Source organism: Oncorhynchus mykiss, chromosome 10 (genome assembly GCF_057628025.1).
Source record: "Oncorhynchus mykiss isolate SJ-2025 chromosome 10, ASM5762802v1, whole genome shotgun sequence".
Lineage (NCBI taxonomy): Eukaryota > Metazoa > Chordata > Actinopteri > Salmoniformes > Salmonidae > Oncorhynchus > Oncorhynchus mykiss.
This window is the reverse complement of record NC_143031.1, coordinates 27,675,652-27,688,369: the sequence shown is the minus strand read 5'-3', so window position 1 is coordinate 27,688,369 and position 12,718 is coordinate 27,675,652. Positions and strand designations below refer to the sequence as shown.

The following is a 12,718-nucleotide window of genomic DNA, read 5'->3' as shown; positions in this document are numbered from 1 at the left end:
GGGTATATGCAGCAGTTTGGGCCGCCTGGCTCGTTACAAACTGTGTGAAGACTATTTATTCCTAGCAAAGACAGCCAACTTCGCCCAACGGGGGATGATTTAACAAAAGCGCATTTGCGAAAAAAGCACAATCGTTGCACGACTACCTAACCATAAACACCAATGCCTTTCTTAAAATCGATACACAGAAGTATATATTTTTAAACCTGCATATTTAGCTAAAAGAAATCCAGGTTAGCAGGCAATATTAGCCAGGTGAAATTGTGTCACTTCTCTTGCGTTCATTGAACGCAGAGTCAGGGTATATGCAACAGTTTAGGCCGCCTGGCTCGTTGCGAACTAATTTGCCAGAATTTTACGTAATTATGACATAACATTAAAGTTTGTGCAATGTAACAGGAATATTTAGACTTATGGATGCCACCCGTTAGATAAAATACAGAACTGTTCCATATTTCACTGAAAGAATAAACATTTTGTTTTCGAGATAATAGTTTTCCTGGATTCGACCATATTAATGACCTATGGCTCGTATTTCTGTGTGTTATTATGTTATAATTAAGTCTATGATAGAGAAGTCTGACTGATCGATGGTAGGCATTCATTCAAACAGCACTTTCGTGCGATTTGCCAGCAGCTCTTCGCAATGCTTCAAGCATTGTGCTGTTTATGACTTCAAGCCTATCAACTCCCGAGATTAGGCTGGTGTAACCGATGTGAAATGGCTAGCTAGTTAGCGGGGTTCAAACGTCACTCACTCGGACACTTGGAGTAGTTGTTCCCCTTGCCCTGCATGGGTAACGCTGCTTCGAGGGTGGGAGCGAGGAGAGGGATGGAAGCTATACTGTTACACTGGCAATACTAAAGTGCCTATAAGAACATCCAATAGTCAAAGGTATATGAAATACAAATCGTATAGAGAGAAATAGTCCAATAAATCCTATAATAACTACAACCTAAAACTTCTTACCTGGGATTATTGAAGACTCATGATAAAAGGAACCACCAGCTGTCATATGTTTTCATGTTTTGAGCAAGGAACTTAAACGTTAGCTTTCTTACATGGCACATATTGTACTTTTACTCCCCCAACACTTTGTTTTTGCATTATTTAAACCAAATTGAACATGTTTCATTATTTATTTGAGGCTAAATTGATTTTATTTATGTTTTAGATTAAGTTAAACTAAAAGCGTTCATTCAGTATTGTTGTAATTGTCATTATTACAAATAAATACATTTAAAAAATTGGCCGATTAATCGGTATCGGCTTTTTTTGGTCCTCCAATAATCGGTATCAACGTTGAAAAATCATAATCGGTCGACCTCTAGTACCTACACATTATTACATGTGGACCGTATACATAAACACTCACAGAAGGGCTTCCTACGTATTCATACAGACATGGATGCACATACATATATATATATATATATATATATATATATATATATATATATATATATATATATATATATATATATATATATATATACACATACACACACACACACACACACACACACACACACACACACACACACACACACACACACACACACACACACACACACAATAGAGAACCCTCACTCACTCTCTCTCTCACACACACACACACAGACCCATGTCTGTAGGGGGAAACTACAGTCAATTGACATCCCCACTCTCTGCCCACAAGGCACTTCACTCACTCACTCAATGCTGTAGGTCCGGTAGGGCTTATTATAAAAAAAAATTTATCTGGTTGGACAGATGCTCTGGGATGTGTTGCTCCGTCATTCCCCTGTCTATAAATGCGCTGAGTGGTGCGGCGGCGAGTGAGACGCTCTGCTGGAGATCTGACTCATGTTGTACTGGAGTCTGATACAATAGCTGCTGTGTTTCCCTTGTTATCCCCTCTTCTCCCCCAGGGCATACCTAGGAATGTGTACAGGGCTTTCTTAAGCAGACCAATTTAAACCAGCATGCATTAAGTACATGCAGACACATGGACACCTTACTTGGAATACTCTCAAATGGGCACGCACATCCCATGGGGCCATTTGGCCCCTGCTAAAAGAACAGAATGACTTGTCATGAAGCTGTACCATTCCAGAGAGAACATTGCCGTGCACTGTCCATCCAGTTCATCAGTAGAGAGAGTGCGTTCAGAAAGTATTCAGACCCCTTGACTTTTTCCACATTTTGTTACGTTACAGCCTTATTCTAAAATGAATTAAATTGTTTTTTCCTTCTCATCCATCTACACATAATACCCCATAATGACAAAGCAAAAACAGGGTTTTAGACATTTTGGACATAAAAAAATAAATTATATTACATTTACATAAATATTCAGATTTTTATTTTTTATTTTTTACTCAGTACTTTGTTGAAGCACCTTTTGGCAGTGATTACAGCCTCAAGTCTTTTTGGGTATGACGCTACAAGCTTCGCACACCTGTATTTGGGGAGTTTCTCCCTTCTCTGCAGATCCTCTCAAGCGCTGTCAGGTTGGTTGTTTTCAGGTCTCTCCAGAGATGTTCGATTGTGTTCAAGTCCGTGCTCTGGCTGGGCCGCTCAAGGACATTGAGACTTGTCCCGAAGCCACTCCTTCGTTGTCTTGGCTGTGTGCTTAGGGTCACCATGCTTCACCGTAGGTATGGTGCCAGGTTTCCTCCAGATGTGACGCTTGGCATTCAGGCCAAGAGTTCAACCTTGGTTTCATCAGACCAGAGAATGTTGTTTCTCATGGTCAGTCCTTGAGGTGCCTTTTGGCAAACTCCAAGTGGGTTGCCATGTGCCTTTTACTGAGGAGTTGCTTCCATCTGGCCACTCTACCATAAAGGCCTGATTTTAATTAAATTTGCAAACATTTCTAAAACCAGTTTTAAGCTTTGTTATTATGGGGTATTGTGTGTAAATTGAGGAAACATTTTAATTTTAGAAAAAGGCTGTAATGTAACAAAATGTGGGAAAAGTGAAGGAGTCTGAATACTCTCCGAATGCACTGTATATAGCTGGTCTGTTCTAACACGGAGCACTTTGTGTCTAATCACCCTAAGAAGCTTATTGATGAGGGAACACTTCTCTGTGTGATTTAGGGAGTCCTGGACACACTTTCTAATTTGAGTTGCTGGTCAAGCCAAGGTCTTGCATAAGCTGATTTATTAGTTGGCTCATAATGTCATCTCCCGGTCTTAGTATTGGCCAAGGAACGGAATGTTCCTTAAGTGGGGTTGATTGAACGTGCACAGTTTCTATATCTTTAGAGGCCCACGTAGGGAACCAAATGTCCCCAAATGGTAATTTCTTGTAACAATAAATCGGCAAATGAAACCAATTGATCAGCTCAATCAATTGAAATGATAGGTAGACCTTTTTCATGTGTTGCCATGGTTTAGGCATCCGTCAGTTTTAGTGGTAGTTGTCCGCTAAAGGTTTAGTCTTATTTTGACCCTGACATTGTAGCAACGTTGTTCCCAGTCCAGATATTGATGGTCTCTGGTTCTCAGGTCTGGGGAGAATGATGTGGAGTTCAGTGGGAACCTGGAGATGGAGGAGGGAGAACTGCCTGACGATGTGGCAGGGGCAGCAGGTAACCTCCTCCTCCACTTTGTCTCTACTCCCTCCTTTTCCCCCTCCCTTTTCTTTCTATCCCCTTCTCTCACCCTTTCTGTATGCCATCTTTCTCTCCTCTTTTTGATCTAGTTATATCTCTCTCACTCATCAGATCTCTCTTTAGTGTGTGTTTTAGTGTAATGGGGCTTAAAGACGATGACTCATTGTCAGTGTGATGACTTGTCATGGGTGCTGATGTGGAACGTTTTAAGTGTGTTGTGTGGAAAGGTGGTCGCTTCAGTGGATTAATGGAGATTAAAACGCAACCAAAGGGGAGTGTAAAGGGCTGCATAACAATGCTTAGATTTGCATGCATGAAGTGTGTCCTGTTAGAAGCCTACTCTTCAGTACTTTGATAACTGATTTCAACTTTAGCAATTCAGAATTGGCCGCCCTTAAACTCTGACATGTTGGCTGTCTCTTTTACTTACTATCCGACTCTCTCCTCTGAAAGGAAAATATCCATAATTACATGTCCCATATTGGTTTATTTACATTTATTCATTAAACATTGGCTGCAAAGTGGATTATTGTCCCCGCTGCCATTTCCAATCTCTGATCTCTTCTCAAATGCTCATTGTATGCAGACCTTAATGATTTTTCTACTGCTCTCTCATAGCTGTTTTTATTTTACCTTTATTTAACTAGGCAAGTCAGTTAAGAACACATTCTTATTTTCAATGACGGCCTAAGAACAGTAGGTTAACTGCGTTGTTCAGGGGCAGAACGACAGATTTTTACCTTGTCAGCTTGGGGATTCGATTTCGCAACCTTTCGGTTACTAGTCCAACACTCTAACCACAAGGCTACCTGCTGCCCCTATGACATGGCTAGAGTTTGTGGAGGAGTTATCTTGTCTGAAATGGGCCTACTGTAACTCGTAATGGAGCGTGAGCTGTTGAGCAGCCACAGCGCTCCTCTGTGTGATAAACCTAGTAAATAAAGATTTCCTTTTGCAACTAGTATGCATTATGCCCTGTTCCAAACTTATTCAAAGCGTTAGTTGACTCATCCAGTATAGTTCACTTTTGGTCTCCAATTCCCATTTGCAACTGTCTCCTCACCGTTGTATCTCTGAACATACCTCTGACTCTCCCCTGTCTCTCCCAGGAGGCTCTAACCATGGGGCCAGGTGTCTGAGGCGTGGTGGAGGTCTCTCCTCCGCTGGCAGCAACAACAGTCTGCTGGAGATTGACCCAGTCATCCTCATCCAGCTATTGGACCTCAAGGAACACAGCAACGTGGAGTCACTATGGGGCCTTCAGCCCAGACCTCCTGCTTCCCTGTTGCACAGCCAAGGTAGGTGGTCTCTCTCACGGCGTATCCGGTGTATGTGACAATACAACATATTTTTTTCTACTCTGTACTGTATAGCCAAGCTAGGGCACAGTCACAAACATTAGGACAAGTGCTAATAGCCACTTAATCTCTTCATCGTGCTTGTCCCTCCTCTATACCTCTCTTCAGTCCAAGTCCACTCCAGAAAGGAGCGGGGCGAGCGCCGGCCTCAGGCAGTGAGGAGGGGAGCCCCAGACTCAGGGGTCCTGATCCGGCTCAAGGCCCAGATGGCTGAGGTGCGCAGTAAGATGACGGATGTCAAGTTTCAGCTGGAGGCGCGGGGGGAGGCCAGGGTAGGACCCTCTGGAAGAGCCACAGGGGAACAGGGGCCCTCTTACCACGCAGACTCAGACCTAGGGCCCAGCAGAAAGTCCACAGAGCTGGATCTGATCGGGAAAGGACCTGGGGCCTCCAGACATTGTCGCTCTGGTGAGTGGTGCTCAGGATTGGAGAGTAACAGATTACATGTAAAATATCTTTGACACCTTTTCTGTTTTCTCAGTGACATTCAAATTAGCATTGAAAAAAAGGTCAAGTTTAAGTTTGTTCCGCCTGAGCAAGTCTGACCACAAGTCTGAGACCACTATGATGACACACCAAATGTGTTAGTGGATCACAGGAAAAGAGCAGGAATAGGCTTTTGTAGGCTACAGTCCAAGCTATGTCTTACAATGGTGCGACTGCTGTCGGGATCCAAAGATTATCCAATTTGCAGCATGTATAGAGTTGATCAGGCTGTTGATTGTGGCCTGTGGAATGTTGTCCCAGTCCTCTTCAATGGCTGTGCGAAGTTGCTGGATATTGGCGGGAACTTGAACACACTGTTGTACACGTCAATCCAGAGCATCCCAAACATGCTCAATAGGTGACATGTCTGGTAAGTATGCAGGCCATGGAAGAACTGGGACATTTTCAGCTTCCAGGAATTGTGTACAGATTCTTGCGACATGGGGCTGTGCATTATCATGCTGAAACATGAGGTGATGAATGGCACGCAATGGGCCTCAAGATCTCGTCACGGTATCTCTGTGCATTCAACTTGCCATCGATAAAATGCAATTGTGTTCGTTGTCCGTAGCTTATGCCTGCCCATACCATAATCCCACAACTTTGACATCGGTTGTGAGGCCTGTTGGACGTACAGCCAATTTCTCTAAAACGATGTTGGAGGTGGTTTCGGTAGAGAAATTAACATTAAATTCTCTGGTAACATCTCAGGTGGACATTCCTGCAGCCAGCATGCCAATTGCACGCTCCCTCAACTTGAGACATATGTGGTATTCTGTTGTGGGGCGAAACTGCACATTTTAGTGGCCTTTTAGTGTCCCCAGTTAAGTTTACAATTTTGGACAGGTAACTGTAACTGATTACATTTAGAAAGTAACTTACCCAACCCTGTTGGTGCTATACATCTTCACTGTACACAATACACTCTACAATCTGTGGAATTGAATAGCATTTCACAGCACTTTCTACGGTTGACTCTGAACAGCCAACTGGGGAGCTATCGACTGCTCAGTCAGATGTTCATCCAACTGTGGTTTGTGTGGCAGGAGGGAAGAAGGCCTTGTCTCCCAAGCAGGAGGGCAGCAGGCTGGGCCTGAGAAGAGCTACAGACGGAGTGGAGAAGGAGTCAAGAAGCCAGAGCGGTGAAGAGTTGTCCAGTGATCAAAGCCTCTTCCCCAGGGACACCCCCAATGGATCAGAAGGTCAGTAGTAAACCCAGGTAGAGGTTGGGTTAGCAGGGTTTAGACCTGCACCAGTGATGACACACCGCCATGGCTCCACCTAAGTACCCAAATGTATGGTTGTCACGTGTCGCACTAATTTGTAAAACATTCATGCAATGCACCAAAAGCGAATTAATTCTGACTGACCAGTGTTTCCCTGTGCTGTGTCATACTGTAGGAGCCCTGAAGCCACACAGCGTGCACAGCTCCCCTCCTTCTCTGGGCAGCTCATCGTCATGCTACGACAGCAAGCCCTGCATTTCCAAACACGACCAGGAGCAGCTCTACGGGGCTGACCTGTACGCTCCGGGGGGCCTCAACGGCATCTCCACCTCCACCATAGCACGACCCAGGACCCAGCCCATGGGGTAAGACTATAACACCCTGTTCCTAAATCTAACCCTAGCCCTTATGCATTAGTGGCGATTCCATTACATTTTCCCACTTCAAAAACAAAGTTTTTCTATAGTCCAGGTGCTTGGAGAAGGGCACATGATAATTGAAAAGTATACTTGACAATTGAGAAAATTAACTCCCTTTAAACCAACGTTTTGGTCATTATTTATTTATCAAGTGTTTACCCCCTGCCAAAGCCTCTCCAATTTAACCATTTGTTTTAGGCATTATATTTGTTTTGAGCCACAGTGATACTCTTTGTTTTATTACTTTACTGTGCCAACCTATTTGGACTACTGCTGATCTAGCTAACTAGACTGGAATTTATGAATTTATGCACCACCCTATTTTGGGATTAAATTGGTTTTCCCAACGGACAAAGCAAGACTGAGAGTGAGCTTTTCTCTAAACTGTTTAGGTTTGAAATAGACCAGCAACTAGTGGTGAAATTATTAGCTTTCACTCTTGCCAAAAGTATCCCTACAGTACCTTTAGAAAGAAAGGAAGAAAATGATTCCCATGTGTATTGAAATCAATATCACTTGTGGTTTAAACAAATGGCAAATCAACCTCCCTTAGGTCCGGCCTGCTGACGGACAGCTCTCTGGACTGTGACTTGGAGGAGACGGCTGAGGTCCGCCAGTCACTGCTCTCCCTGGCAGAGGGACCCTCTTCACGCCCTGATGAAAGTGAGCCGTACTGCTCTAACCCCCCTCTTCCTCTACCTCGACCCTCCTCTATGGAGGAATGCTATTGTGACGGCAGTAAGGATTGAGCTCCACTTTTCATCTGTGGATAAAATATACTGTAATCTAATACCATACTGGAGGTAGAGTTAAAAGCTTCTTGGTGACGGGAATTTTAAAGGATGTTTATTCTGCAGTTTTAGCCCTAATGATCAGTTGGTATCTGTAGCGAGACAGAGAGGAGGTGTCTATTCTGCCCTGTGCAGGATGAGCTGTGCTCTTGGCGGTGATGGTGTTTCCCTTACCTCGGAGATGCCGCTATATTGGTCTTGGTGGTTCCCCCACTCTGTTACATGTACCTTTTCTCCCTCTTTCTATCTTTCTGCTGTTTTCCTTTCTGTCCCTTCGGCCTCCTCTTTTGTTGACCTATGTGCCCTTTCTCTCCTTTTTCTGTTTGCCTCTCTCGTTCTCTCTGTCACTATGATTTCCCTTATCCTTTGTGCCCTCGTTCTTTCTGTCTGTCAGGTCATCTTGTCCATAAGCAGACGGTGGTGCTGCTGCCAGGTATGAGCAGTGACAGTGAGATCGACTGTGACACGGAGAACGAAGATGAGGTGGTAGCCCTGGAGGCTGGAGACTGTCGCTATGATGCCCAGGCACTGCCCTGTGCAGGTCAATATTGTTACCTGCCACACACACACGTGTGTGTATATGTGTGTATATATATATATATATATATGTATGTATATATGTGTGTATTTATGTATGTATGTATGTATGTATGTATGTATGTATGTATGTATGTATGTATGTATGTATGTATGTATGTATGTATGTGTGTGTGTGTGTGTGTGTAACCCCTTCACACAATCACTTAAACACACATACATTAGTGTGGGATCTCATTTCTGCACACTTAACACATTTTAGCCTCAAATCAGCTTGCCAGTACTGTGGAAGGAAATTAATGCTATGCTCAGTGTTTTAAATGCTTCTGTTCTTTCCTCCCAGGGGCCCAGTTGAACTCTGACGACCTGTGCTTCACCACAGGAGAGAACACAGAGAGGTGATTCCCCTCCAACATGGCCTCCACAGCCGGTCTAAACAGTGGCCATCGCCATATGGGCACTGGAGAGCAGTGTATATAACTTTTTAATGTACACAAGCACTTGTGTAGACACTTGCATGCAGTCATTCTAGTCACCGGCAACCCCAAATGCAATGAGAATGCTACAACTCACTAAGTGAGCACCTTGATGATGACTGCAAAATATGTAAATATATTTGATCACTTTTATTAATCTCCATTTATATTTAAATGTAAATTGGATTAAATATGAGTTAGAATGGGGCGAGGAACAATATATTTGCGAGAGACATTCTTTAGGCTGTCGTTGTGAAAAGTAAAATAGTAAAATTTTATCATATGTAACTAACCTCATGGTTGATGTTTGCAACGTGGTCTGGACATCGTGAGCTCTGGTGAATTTTGAGAATTAAGCACAGTACACCTGCTTCACAACAGAAAGACAACCTTAAAATCTCTCTGCCTTTCTGATTCAATGAGGTGCTATTGATGTGTTTGTGTGGAGGAGCACAGTCAGGCAGGCATCACACAGTGCTGTAATGAACACCCCATTCTTGAAAACAGTCTGAACGAACGCCTTGAAGTGGACGCATTTAGTACCTTTATTCCTGTTTCACCATTGATTTAAAACTTGTTAGGAAGTCCCTTTCTGTGCAAATCATATCATTGCAAACTACTGTATTTCGTCTGCTACTCCCGGTAGATTGGAGTTGCTTGCCCCCCAGTAAATCTTTCAGAACAAGAACCAGTTTTTCTGCTGTGTAGACACATTGAAGGATGTATCAATGGTACGTCCTTCTCTGGCATGTGTAAGAGATTGCTACCTTCTGAATGGGTATTGAGTAGTTTCTTAGTAGAACATTAGGCATGACTCTTGTTCACCGTAGCGGATTTTGCCTGACTTGATGATTCACACTGAACTTTCTTGGTTGACAGTCTGGGCTTCAAGTGCTTTTTAACCTTGTCTTGTAATTAAACATCAAAGCTGATGTACCTTATCCGTACATACAGGGTTCTTTCTTTCACCAGAAAGTGTTTTCTGCAGCCCTTGTCAAGTCAAGATGACCTCTGTAACATAGGCATGTATGTAGGTGGTGTTTTTGAGTTTTCTGCGCTGCGATCTCAACTCTTTTTCTGTATTGTGTGCGCAACTCCTCCCAGTTCAGCTATTCTGCTCATCTTTGAAAAAATGGGTCCATGCAAATTCACACCTTTTGACTTCTATGAAGCAGATATCATTTTGTTTTTCAACTTGGTGGATTCCTTTTCTCTTTTCAAAAAAATGGATCCAAATGTCACATTCCGTCGTCTTGATTCTAGATGATTTTATTTTGCTTGTTTTCTGGGCACAATTTGACCAAGGCAATATTTGGAAAGTAATTTGTTTGACAGAGACATGTGTAAATAAGTGTTTGTTTTGTACAAAGGCTTCCCAATAGTGATGTGAAGTGTTCTGTTCTTTAAAGCATGTCATTGGAGCAATTTTCTTTCAATATCCTTTTTTGCCCATCAGAGGGTGCCATCTCTTCCTTGTAGTTGATCTTTGCTGTGTGACCGTGGACCATTTTATTTACACAGTAACATTTTATTATTTTCAACCCTTGAAAAGCAATCTGACGACCACACTAGCATCCACATGGACATCATAGCAGAAACTGTACTCTTTGCCAGTGTTCATTGTTCTCCATGGTACAAAGACTTTCTTCATTTAAATGTATACTGAAGAGGTGACCACACTGAATTTGTAAACATTTCTATCTCTTGAAAGGGAGATGTGTAAGATGTCTCAAAGTATACTGGTGTGCATTGACTAATAAGGAAATATGTTCTAAATGCCTGAATGGAGAGCTCAGTGGTTTACACTATAAATATCTTCCTTCAGCTGTAGGATGCCTGATGTTTACCCCCAGCTGCACAGCCTCCTAATGTTCCATCATGTGTGCCTAAAACTGCATGGCTTCAATGGAGTTGAACAGGCAGACGGGGGGTGGACAATATGCTTTAAACGTCTTATTGTGCCCTTGTATATACAGCTCCAGATTCATCCTGATATGGTCTAATTGTATCTATTTCACTGTCAGTTCACTATGCACATTTCTGTTTGTGCCCAGGTTTTAGCTGTGTGTTTGTCTGAGTGGGAAAGGGCTGACTTAGGAAAGGTACTAGAAAGAGGGTGATTAGATGGTTTCAAGTGTTCATGCTTTCCTTTGTGTCTACCATGAGTGTTTATTTTATATTGTCCCAGAATGCAGTGGGATTTTTATTTGTTGGGTATGTGTCATTTTTTGTTGTAACTAATAGAATATGACATTTAACAAATAAAATATTTTATGGTTTCTTGAAACTGAATGTGTGTTACCTAAATATGGAAATACTTATGAAATGGCTGAATTTATGTAACAATGAAAATCCTGCTTTTGTTTTATCCAACTGTATGAGAGCTCCATTGCAGATGAGGGGTAACTCCCACTGTTGTGGTTGCCTCCACGTCTCTTGAGTTCTGCATTGTATAGGAGGGTGGGTGGTAGGGGCTTAGTGTGCCAGGTTGGCGTGGCTAGAGATTGAGCTCAACAGAGATTACTTGAGTGAACTTTGGCACCTGCCATGTCCTGCTTGCATCTGGCCAGCACCAACTCTTCCTTCTTTCAGAAGGCCACCATGCCAAGAAGCGGGGCTTGATTTAGGAGGATTGGAGAGGACATGCTGCACAGTAGTCCGCAGTGCAGAAAGCCCTGTAGGAATTGACATGACTCAAGTTACTGTTATCCTACTACAGGTAAATAGTCTGTTTAGCAGGTTTCCCTCATCCCATTTCTAACCACCCCATAATGTTGTATATGTATTCACATTACCAACATATGTAATGTGTACCGAAGCGACTTCAAAGTGCCATCACTAGTGCTTCACTTCATACCAATGTTTTCTTGGGTAATTGCTCCTCATGAATAAGTTGTTTTGAACTGCTGATGGATTTGAACAGCTTTCTAGGTCTAAGCCATTTTGGTTAGTGTGTTGTCAATAAGGCCACAATGTACAGGTCGTAATGTCTCTTCCCATCATGTTATGATAGTTTTTAATATCTGTTAAGTTTATGTTCAGGAAGTGCCTCAGCTCTTCCACTGAAAATGTCCATATTGTCATCCCCCTTTTCCTTAGCCCTGATTTCACTCAAACTAGAACAGCAGATCAAATACATCCAGATTAAGGCCTTGATTCGATCAGATCAAGTGTTAACCGGCGATAGCTGACACATGCATAGCTTTGTTTTGGCGGTGTTGGAGTAACCACGATAGAGCTGTCAAAACGGTTAGCAGCTGCTCTTGTGATCATTGTCACACCCACACATTTACATTAGAACAGGGGTGTCAAACCCACTCCATGGAGGGCCTAGTGTCTGTCTAGACAACTGTGAGGGGAGTTCTTTACTAATTAGTGACCTTAATTAATCAAGTATAAGGGAGTAGTGAACCTGCAGACACTCGAACCTCAGTGGAATGAGTTTGACACGTGTGTTAGAAGTTCAGAACAAAGTGTAGACTATATAGAAATAATGGCGCTCAAATTGAAAAGAATTAAACAAAATAATGACGATTTTTATCAGCCTAATCAAGATCGATTACATCTCACATTTTAGTGTTCAAACTTGTAAACAATGTTGCATGGGATTTATCTTAATGCAACTCCGTGCTGCCAATGGCAATGTCCGCTTTAGGTATAATGCCAGGAGCCACTTGTTGATTTGACAACTAACACAGTTCCACCTCCGACACCGTCAAAACAACCGCTATGCGGGTGTCAGCTAGGGCGGATCTGATAGAATCTAGCCATAAGTGTTGAGCTGATTTAGTTTTTATAGCAACAGGAGTCTGTTGATAACCTC

General features: G+C 42.7%; 1 protein-coding gene across 3 annotated transcripts in view; it reads left to right on the top strand.

Moving 5' to 3' along the window:
- Positions 1-11,182, top strand: part of LOC110534878 (E3 ubiquitin-protein ligase TRIM37) — a 40,686-nt gene extending 29,504 nt beyond the window's left edge. The window contains exons 18-25 of one of the 3 annotated variants that reach the window (XM_036989998.2): positions 3,496-3,578; positions 4,712-4,900; positions 5,069-5,368; positions 6,493-6,648; positions 6,848-7,037; positions 7,645-7,754; positions 8,277-8,423; positions 8,763-11,182. In XM_036989998.2, coding sequence (XP_036845893.1) covers positions 3,496-3,578; positions 4,712-4,900; positions 5,069-5,368; positions 6,493-6,648; positions 6,848-7,037; positions 7,645-7,754; positions 8,277-8,423; positions 8,763-8,821 — 1,234 coding nt within the window. In that variant the 3' untranslated portion in view covers positions 8,822-11,182. Of the gene's footprint in view, positions 1-3,495; positions 3,579-4,711; positions 4,901-5,068; positions 5,369-6,492; positions 6,649-6,847; positions 7,038-7,644; positions 7,830-8,276; positions 8,424-8,762 lie in introns of all 3 variants that reach the window. The other 2 variants (XM_036989996.2, XR_016483638.1) reach the window with 2 other exon arrangements.
- The last annotated feature ends 1,536 nt before the right edge of the window (positions 11,183-12,718 follow it).